The sequence below is a fragment of the Arachis ipaensis genome, chromosome B08 (assembly GCF_000816755.2).
Source record: "Arachis ipaensis cultivar K30076 chromosome B08, Araip1.1, whole genome shotgun sequence".
Lineage (NCBI taxonomy): Eukaryota > Viridiplantae > Streptophyta > Magnoliopsida > Fabales > Fabaceae > Arachis > Arachis ipaensis.
In genome coordinates, this window is record NC_029792.2 from 7,243,796 (window position 1) to 7,254,183 (window position 10,388).

The following is a 10,388-nucleotide window of genomic DNA, read 5'->3' on the forward strand; positions in this document are numbered from 1 at the left end:
TAATGGAGATAAAGAATAATACTAATATACTATAATTTCTTTCTTTTGATTATTTATATTTTTAATAAAATTTAATAATTATTTAAATAACCATGCACAACTAAAGACATAGTTAATTTGAAAAAAAAAAAGAATTATGTTGTGTTTATCCTAATTTTATCACACTAATCTTAATTCAAATTCTTAATTTTTTTAAAGTTGTTCAAGTTAACTGACATTATAGTTAATTTCTTATTCTTTTTCTTTCACATTTAGTTAGCCCCTTTTAAATGCCTATTTATTGAAGAACATGGGTCCATATCAGAATGATTTAAAGTTTATTTATTAAGAAATGTATAAATCAACTTTAATTAAAAAGCAGGGAGAAAGGAATACGCAATTATCTTCCAAGATCCTGAAAAAGGAAAAGCAAAGAAAAGACATAAGAAAAGAAAAGAAAATAATGAAAGATACCATCATTAACAATTTATTGGCGGGAGTATATTCTTACTATTATAGATATCACTAAAAATCTGTATGTACTAGGAGAAGAAAAATAAGTATGTAAAAAAAAATCTACAAAAAATACGAAAAATAAAATTTGGTGCTACAATATAAAAAATTATTACATATTTAAATTATAAAAAATTCTATCAAATTCTATCAAATTATACTTACGGGGATGCTACACATCCATGTAACTATGTAACCAAGTTGGTCCAACACCAAAAAAATCCAATACCATTAAATAGAATGTGAAATACACGCGCCCAATACACATGAAATCGCCCAACGCCTCTTCTCCCCCACGCTTCTTCTTCTTTTCACGCTCGTTTACGCACGGAGCGTCTTCTTCTTTTTCGCCTTCTTCTTCGTGTTCCTCTTTCTCCTCCTTCTCTTCCTTTTTCGCGTTCATTCTTCTTCACGTGTTTTCTTCTTATCGTCATTCTTTTGTTGTTGTTGCTGCGGTACTTTTTTGTCTTTTCCTCTTTCTCTCTCTGGTGAAGAAGCAGTAGAAGGTGAGAAAGAAGAGTTTTGAATAGTACATAATGAACCGAACACAGTTTTCATGGTGAACCGAATATAGTACTCATGGTGAACCGAACATAGTACTCATGGTGAACCAAAAATAATACAATTGTATAGTACTGAGTGAACGAAACATAATCCATTATATAAAATCAAATTCAAACAGCTTTCTGCAGAATGAACCGAACACAATACACATGGTGAACCGAACACAGTACTCATGGTGAACCGAACATAGTACTCATGGTGAACTGAAAACAATACAATTGTATAGTATTGAGTGAACAAAACATAATCCATTATATAAAATCAAATTCAAATAACTCTGCCTACAATTTACATATTATCAATTCAATTCAATTCAGTACACCTCCGTCAATTTAATTCAATTCAAATTAGCAATTGCATTCTATTCAATTCGATTCAAAATTGAATAATCCAAACTTTGTCATTTTGATTCGTTTCAGAAGAGTAATCCAAATCGCTCTCCTGTTTACCAAAAAATTATGAACTCCTAAACACTAAAACCAGAACCCTGAACACTGAACCCTGAACCCATAAACCCTAAATCCCTAAAACCCTAAAACCTAAACCCTAAATCATACACCATAAAACCTAAACCCTAAACCCTAAACTCTGAACCCGAACCCTGAACTCTGAACTCTGAATCCTGAATGCTAAACTCTAAACCCTGAACCCGAACCCTGAACACTAAACTCTGAACCCTAAATACTAAACCCTGAACCATACCGTAAACCCTAAACCCCTAAAATCATGAACCCTGAACCCTAAACCCTAAACCCTCAACCATGAACACGGTGAACCGAAATTAATATACGGGACGAACCAAAAGTTTGAAACACACTGAACCCCTGTACACTGAACTCTGAACCTATAAACCCTAAACCCTAAAACCCTAAACTTTGAAACCCTATCGTCATTCTTTTGTTGTTGTTGCTGATGTATTTTTTTGTCTTTTCCTCATTCTCTCTCTGGTGAAGAAGCAGTAGAAGGTGAGAAAGAAGAGTTTTGAATAGTGCAGAATGAATTGAACACAGTACTCATGGTGAACCAAAATTTTAGTTATGGTAAACCGAAATCTTAATTACGATGAAACAATTATATAGTGCTTAGGGAAGAAAACAGAACATATTGGTCTAATTTTTGTTAGACTCCTTTCTGCGGACCGAACCGAAAACATGAAAGTGATGAACCACCTCTTTAGTACTTACCGAACCGAAAAGTTACTCACATTTACTCAGAGAGGAAGAAGAGTTTTGAATAGTGCAGAATGAACCAAACACAGTGCTCATGGTGAACCGAACACAGTACTCATGGTGAACCGAAATCTTAATTACGGTGAAACAATTTTATAGTGCTTAGGGAAGAAAATAGAAAATATTGGTCTAATTTTTGTTAGACTCCTTTCTATGGACCAAACCGAAAACATGAAAGTGATGAATCACCTCTTTAGTATTTACCGAACCGAAAAGTTACTCACATTTACTCAGCGTTACTCACAATTACTAACACTCACAATTACTCACAGTTACATATTATCAATTCAATTGAATTCAATTTAGATGTAGATCACCTCAATCCATTCAATTCACTTCAAATAAAATTAAAAGTTTCATTCCATTAAATTCTATTCAAAATTCAATAATCCAAACCTCATCAAATTGATGCGTTTGAGAAGAATCATCAAAATTGCACTCATTCAACTGATTTGAAGTTGATTCATTCATTGTTTCAAGGTTTAATTACTCTGTTGGTCCCTATAGTTTCGTGAAATTTTCAATTAGGTCTCTATACTTTTTTTCTTTTTAATTGGTCCCTGTACCAAATTTTTTTTTTCAATTAAGTCCCTCTTAGTAGTAATTGGCTTAATTTTATAGGGACCCAACTAAAAAAAAGAATTGGTATAGGGACCTAAATAAAAGGAAAAAAAGTGTAGAGACCCAATTAAAAAAAAATTTGGTGCAAGGACTCAATTAAAAGAAAAAAAAGTATAGGGACCTAATTGAAAATTTTGCGAAACTATAGGAACCAGCAGAGTAAAAGTGCAGATCGAAGAAAAAAACGAAGAAGAAGATGAACGACGAAGATAATTGCGTTGAATCAATCCAGATCCATAATACAGAGAAGAAAAACGCGAAAGAAGAGAACAACGAATTTAATTAGGTTGAAGAAGAAGAAGAAGGAGAAGGAGAAGAAGGAGAAGAAGAAGGATAAGGAGAAGGAGAAGGAGAAGAAGAAGAAGAAGACAAACGGGATGTGGGGTGTGGAGTGAAAATTACTTGGACACCGTTCATGTAATTTTTACATGGATGTAGAGCTTTTCCCTTATATTTATCATAAAATTTTTTATTAAATTATAAATTACTAACTCAATAATGATTACATATTCAACATTAAATTAAAAGTTACAAATCAAAGTGCTACAATAACTTTTGTACTATTTGATAAAAAAATTATTGAACACAACTGCCTCAAATCTAATTACACTCCAAGTACCGATGACACTAAAGCATCATCTCAATTGAAGAATTTATACAACCTCACACTTATATTAGAAGTCAAAGTAAATTATTTTAACTTAAAAAAAGACTCTTAACAATACACTGTTACTAAGATATTTGTCCTAATAAAAAATACTGAAACTCAACTCTTATTACAACAAATCTAATAGGTAATACTAAAAAAATTTTATTTATTCAAAACATCATTTATATTGCTCGTTTATATTTTTTATTGATTATAAGAACCAACTTCACCAACACTAATATCATCTGATCTAAGATAACATACATACCAATTAAGAGATTAAGAAAAAAGAAAAGTAAACGAATCCAAAGCACATCTTTAAATAAAACCATACATACAAAGATAAAACAAAAAACCAATAAAAAATATATACAAGTTAACAATTAAAAAAAAGCATATCTTCACAAGAATATATGAAAAAAAAAAAGTCTAACGACAATTAAAAATAAAAAAAATAAACACCACATTACACGCGTCTCAATCTAAATCTTAAGTTAATTATTAAACTTTAAACGACCATACATAAATCATTAATATCGATGTGTGACGAACCGGTATCACTAGTTTGGAATCAATTCCTTACTTTGAAATAAATATAATAAAATAACAAAAATTGTATATTGTATGGTTGTTACAAGAAGGTGCATGTAAAATTCATTCAAATTCGGTGATACGTTATTTGCAATCCTAACTTTAGCTGTCAGGAATTTTTTTTCCTTTAAAAAAAAAAATTAGTACGAAATATAAATATTTGAATTAATGAATCTCGAACAATTAGATTGAATCAGCTGATGATAAGAATAAAGCAGTTTAAACACTTTTTTTTTTAATTTTATTTTACTTTAATGTTGACAGAACTGAACCAATATTTTAACTTATAATTATCGTTTCATACTTCAATTATAGGCTATAAGGCTATAACTATGACATTTGGGTTTATAATGACGTGTTATTGTTTGACTTATTTCAATTCAGCAATACAAATGTTAACAAATATGCTTGAGGCTAATAAAAATTAATTTTCTAGATAACCATATGTTATACATGATTCATAAAATATATGCCACGTTACCTTGCAAGGAATAATAAGTAAACTCACATTCACGCATATATATAATCAAATAAGAATTTATATATTGTTTTACATTTTATGATTGTAATAATATGGTATTTTACTGAAATCATTATCTTGCTTCATTTTCTAAAATTCTCTTTTTGTGAACTTTGGATAATGGCCACAGTGTATATATACATATTAAAACTACTTTGAACATGTGATACATGAAAATTATTACCATATAAAGTGACGTTCATGAATCTGACCAAGAAATGTTTGTTCTTTGTGACCAAGAATTTTATCAACTTAGAAAAGGACAAATTTTGGAGTGTTTATATCCTATACCATATTTTGGACAAATAATGAAAGGGCATGGGATATTTTTTGGGAACCAAAAGATAATCTACTGTGACTGTTACAAATTCAAGATATTACAGATAAAGACACTTTTGGTTGGGGTATCTAGTACCTACCAACAATGTCTGAATCTGAATGATATTTTTTTAACATTTTGTACTTTGTTAAATTGCTCTAGTCATTTGATTCTTTCATGTGCATAATATGAGGTAAAACTGAAGTGATAATTAAGGCACTGGTTGATGCCTGAAACTTTGAAAGCTTTGTGAATGATTCTTTGCTTTGATCTTGGAACATTGTAGCTTCTTTCAGTGATGTAATGAGTTCATAACTCTTGCAAGTTGCAACTAGCTAGCTACAAAGCTCTTTATCTTCTGTTGAGTGTGGTATTGAGGTAATCTCAGATACCCTATATCTTCTTTAACTTGTTCTCAAGGTTTTCTGTTATGTTGCATATTATATTGTTTCTTTTCTCAAATTGACAATTATATATACTAGGCATGTGGGTCTCCACTTTACAAACACACCCCAATATTTTATGTATGGTTTTTCTGCCTTTTAAGTGTTTGTTTTATTGTCTGAATAACTGAGCTTGATTGGGTTATTATTACTTGTGATAGTAACATATATATTTAAATAAGGCTTGAAGTCTGGATATGCTGAATATCATATCTTTTTCATCTGGGTAAGGGTGTATCTCATTTTTTTAACTTCAAATTGCTGATACAATGTTTTTTCTTCTCTTGAGTGATGAATCTTGTTTTCCTTGCTGCAAATGTGGAAGTTCTTAAATTCCTCTGAAGTTGTTGGTTGTAGGTAAATATATCCTTGTGTTTGCCTCATTCTGGTTATGATTATTCTTGTCATGTGTTGATGTTCCTCTTTGTGCTGCTCCTGAAACTGGTTGGCACATGACATGTGCTTTGTTTTGATGCTGGTTTGATAACAGGTTCTCTCAAAAATGGAGGTGCACTTGCTTACAAGGCATGGCAGCATGGTGATGGTGTTGTTCCTCTTGGTTTTCTGCTCCTGGATTCCAATAGAAGTGATGGGGAGGACAGGAGCTACCATTGGAAACGCTACCGTTTCTTCTTTGAGTCCAAGAGTTTTGAAAATTGGGGTGCTGTTTACTTTGAATTCTGTCATTGGAAGATCAGCTAAAGCTGGTGTATTGGCTGCTATTGATGATGTTAATGCTAACAAAAGCATCCTTCGTTCGACTAAACTTGAAATTATGTTGCATGATACAAATTGCAGCGGGTTTCTTGGAACCGTGGAAGGTATTTTCCGAAACTTCTCAGTAGCTTCAAGCTGCATTTCTTTTGTTGAAACTGTAATTGTCTTGTTATGGACCCTGGCAATCAAATAAAACATGTTCTATAGCTTCTTATTCGGGTTTTGTAACTTTATGAATTACCATATCAAAAAAGAAAAAGAAAAAAAAATCTCTCTTACAGTGAATTTGCCTAAATGTCTATGCTTGTTAATTCACATTATTCTATGCAGTAGTATGTGTTTCATTGCATGTTAAATGTATATTCTTCCAAAAATAGTGTATGCATAATCAATCATTTCCCCATTTGTGTGGCCATCTTTGTTGATAAGAATCAATTTATAACATCTTAGTATTTCATTGTTCTCATAGGACAGAAACCAGAGAGGAGTTTCTGTGGACTATATATGTTTAGATAGTACATGTTCTCTTGCATTTTGGGTGTGAGAAAAGGGAATTTGATTGATTTTGTTGATCATGTAGCTCTGCAGTTGATGGAGAATGAAGTGGTTGCTGCAATTGGTCCACAATCATCTGGAATAGCTCATGTCATCTCTCATGTGGCTAATGAACTCCATGTGCCTCTTCTTTCATTCGCGACAGATCCTGCTCTAGTGTCACTCCAGTATCCATATTTCATCCGCACCACACCAGATGACTATTTCCAGATGTATGCAATTGCAGACTTGGTTGATCACTATAGGTGGAGGGAGGTAATAGCTATCTTTGTAGATGATGACAATGGAAGAAATGGAATTTCAGTGTTGGGCGATGCGCTTGCTAAGAAACGTGCCAAGATATCTTACAAGGCTGCATTCCCTCCTGGAGCCCCCATGAGTAATATCAGTGACTTGTTGAATCAGGTGAACCTGATGGAATCACGTGTTTATGTGCTGCATGTTAATCCTGATTCTGGCTTGTCAATTTTTGCACTTGCCAAGAAGATTGGGATGATGACTAGTGGCTATGTGTGGATTGCAACAGATTGGCTTCCTTCTGTGCTGGATTCTATGGAGCAGGTTAACACTGACACCCTTAATATACTACAAGGAGTTGTTGCTCTGCGGCATCACACGCCTGACACTGATCTTAAGAAGAGTTTCATCTCAAATCTGAAGAGCAGAAAGAACAATGAGACTGCAGGCTTCAATTCTTATGCATTCTATGCATATGATTCTGTTTGGTTAGCGGCGCGTGCTCTGGATACTTTTCTCAATGAAGGTGGAAACATATCTTTCTCCTCGGATCCTAAGTTGCAAGACACAAATTCAAGCATGTTGCATTTTTCAGCACTCCGTGTGTTTGATGGCGGTGATAAGTTTCTTCAGACAATTCTGGAAACAAACTTCACTGGTGTGAGTGGCCCAGTTCAGTTTGGTATGGATAAGAATTTGATTCATCCAGCTTATGATATCATGAATATCGGCGGGTTTGGAACTCGTAGGATTGGTTATTGGTCTAATTATTCTGGTCTCTCAGTAACAGCTCCTGAAATTTTGTATCTGAAACCACCTAACGCTTCGGCAAGCAACCAACACCTATATAGTGTTATATGGCCTGGAGAAACAACAGTTACACCAAGGGGATGGGTATTCCCAAACAATGGGAAACCATTGAGAATCGCAGTGCCTAATCGAGTAAGCTATTTGGAGTTTGTTGGTAAGGACAAGAACCCTCCTGGGGTAAAAGGCTATTGCATTGATGTCTTTGAAGCAGCCATAAAGTTGTTGCCTTATCCTGTCCCAACAGAATATATATTATATGGTCATGGTGATAGAAATCCCAGCTATGATGACCTTGCATATCAGGTTGCACAAAATGTAAGTTTCTTAGTCTAATTTTTGGCTTAATTTATTAATCATATTTCTTAATCTAAGTAGCTATCTTGAGGTTGTAGTTATGTTAACATAATACTTTCCTTTTTTTCAGAACTTTGATGCAGTTGTTGGAGATATTACAATTGTCACAAACAGGACAAGGATTGTGGATTTTACTCAGCCTTACATGGAATCAGGGCTGGTGGTTGTTGTTCCTGTTAAGGAAATCAAGTCAAGCCCTTGGTCCTTTCTAAAGCCATTCACCACTAAAATGTGGTTAGTTACCGGTGCATTCTTTCTCTTCGTGGGAGCCGTCGTGTGGATTCTCGAGCACCGGCACAATGAAGAATTCCGCGGTCCTCCAAGGAAACAAATTATAACAGTGTGTTGGTTAGTATGTTTTGATCATTTTAAAGCCTTTTCAGATAAATCTTGCATCTTATTTAGGCTCAAATCTTCTCGTGCTGAGAGCAGTTCCTCTTGTGCAGGTTTAGTTTCTCAACAATGTTTTTCTCACACAGTATGTTCCTCAAATTTCTCACTTCTATTTTTTTTTTCCATTTTCTGTTGTAACACTCCTTATATGTTTTGTATCATACATGGTTTGAGAACTCTGACTTCTATCTTCTCTGCTTTTCACCTTGCACAGGAGAGAACACTGTGAGTGCACTCGGTCGATTGGTTCTACTCATATGGCTTTGGGTGGTTTTAATCATCAATTCAAGCTACACAGCTAGCTTAACATCCATCCTTACAGTGCAGCAACTTTCATCACAGATTGAAGGAATTGACAGCTTGATCTCAGGTACTCAACCAATTGGAATCCAAGAAGGATCTTTTGCGAAAAAGTATCTGACAGATGAACTCAACATAGCACCATCTAGGATAGTTACACTGAAAAATATGGAGGCATATGTTGATGCCCTTGAACGCGGACCAAGGAATGGAGGGGTTGTGGCCATTGTTGATGAGCTTCCTTATATTCAGCTCTTCATGTCCAATACCAACTGTAAGTTCAGAACAGTTGGACAGGAGTTCACTAAAAGTGGTTGGGGATTTGTAAGTATCCTCAATTCTTCATATGCATGTCTATAGTTTTTTACACTCCTTAAATTTATGCCAAGTTTTCTTGTAAGATTATCTTATTCTGATGTCATTATTTTCAAATGGGATCACAGGCATTCCAAAGGGATTCACCGCTTGCTGTTGATTTGTCAACTGCCATCCTTCAACTTTCGGAGAACGGGGAACTGCAAAAGATCCATGACAAATGGCTTTTGAAACGAGACTGCACTGCGCAACTCAACGTTGAAGACTCAAATAAACTGTCTCTGAGTAGCTTCTGGGGCCTCTTTCTCATATGTGGCGTTGCATGCTTCCTTTCTTTGGTTGTATTCTTTGTTAGAGTGTTCTGTCAATACACCAGATTTAGCCCTGAGCCTGAACAAGTTGATGTGGAAATTCAACCAAGGCCTCCTAGAAGGAACCTCAAAAGTACTAGTTTCAAGGACTTGATGGAATTTGTGGATACGAAAGAAAAAGAAATCAAAGAGAGACTTAGGAATAGTAAAAGGAGAAGAAGCCAGAGTCTAGATGAGCAATCTAGTTCATCACCCTCCTAAGTTAACCATGTACATTTATTTTTGGTTGGTAACTCCTTTTAACCATCCTATTTTTGTTATACCATAGCAACTATTAGTGACACAAATTTGTCTACACTGAAATATATAAAAAGTTTAGCTTTTCCTTTTTGCTGAGGAAATTATAGCTCTAAGTGTTAATAATTTTGTTTGTTTATGCAAACCCTTAATATGTAGCAAACTGTTTCCTCTTGAAAATAAGATGCAGCAACTGCATTCAACTTTTCTATATAATATCACACACTACTATTATTAAATTCTGCAAGACTCCTTAAACCGTTAAATAATTTCAACTTGTACTCTTAAAACTGAAAAAAAATTAATCTAAAAAATATGGCTATTTCACATGTTTTCTATCGTAACATGCTGAACTATGCATGATATTGTCTTGTTTTTCAACTGCAAACATGATTTGTTTATCCGTTTTCCGGTAAAAGCAAAGTTTATTCTTTAAACATTATTTGGATCCATATAGGGTTGTGTTAAGCTTGCGACAACTAACGTAAAACAATGTCGCATCTCAATGCATGACACGATGCAATGACGTCTTTGATCTATGTAGCCGACCCGACTTAGTGGGATAAGGCTTTGTTAAGTAAGTATTTTTATATATATTTTTCATCAACATACAACACTATTAGTTAGTTAGAGTCTACAATTTCTCCTAGAATATAAAATTTGCACAAAAC

At 34.0% G+C, this 10,388-nt stretch overlaps 1 protein-coding gene across 4 annotated transcripts; it reads left to right on the forward strand.

The window, feature by feature from the left end:
• Nucleotides 4,963-9,821, forward strand: LOC107613400 (glutamate receptor 3.4). Of its 4 annotated transcripts, XM_021108766.1 has the most exons (8): nucleotides 5,374-5,654; nucleotides 5,754-5,785; nucleotides 5,919-6,249; nucleotides 6,726-8,062; nucleotides 8,172-8,449; nucleotides 8,548-8,579; nucleotides 8,709-9,118; nucleotides 9,238-9,821. In XM_021108766.1, the coding sequence occupies exons 3-8, from the start codon at nucleotides 5,931-5,933 to the stop codon at nucleotides 9,679-9,681; spliced, it is 2,820 nt and encodes a 939-aa protein (XP_020964425.1). In that variant the 5' UTR covers nucleotides 5,374-5,654; nucleotides 5,754-5,785; nucleotides 5,919-5,930; the 3' UTR covers nucleotides 9,682-9,821. The 4 variants fall into 4 exon arrangements, with proteins under 4 accessions (XP_016170857.1, XP_020964425.1, XP_020964426.1 ...); XM_016315371.2 differs by lacking the exons at nucleotides 5,374-5,654; nucleotides 5,754-5,785 and adding an exon at nucleotides 4,963-5,363; XM_021108767.1 differs by lacking the exon at nucleotides 5,754-5,785.

Coding starts and splice junctions, on each gene's coding strand:
- LOC107613400 (XM_016315371.2), top strand. CDS start 5,931: ATGGAGGTGCACTTGCTTACAAGGCATGGCAGCATGGTGATGGTGTTG. Junction 8,063..8,171: donor CATATCAGGTTGCACAAAAT/GTAAGTTTCTTA, acceptor CCTTTTTTTCAG/AACTTTGATGCAGTTGTTGG. Junction 8,580..8,708: donor AACAATGTTTTTCTCACACA/GTATGTTCCTCA, acceptor CACCTTGCACAG/GAGAGAACACTGTGAGTGCA.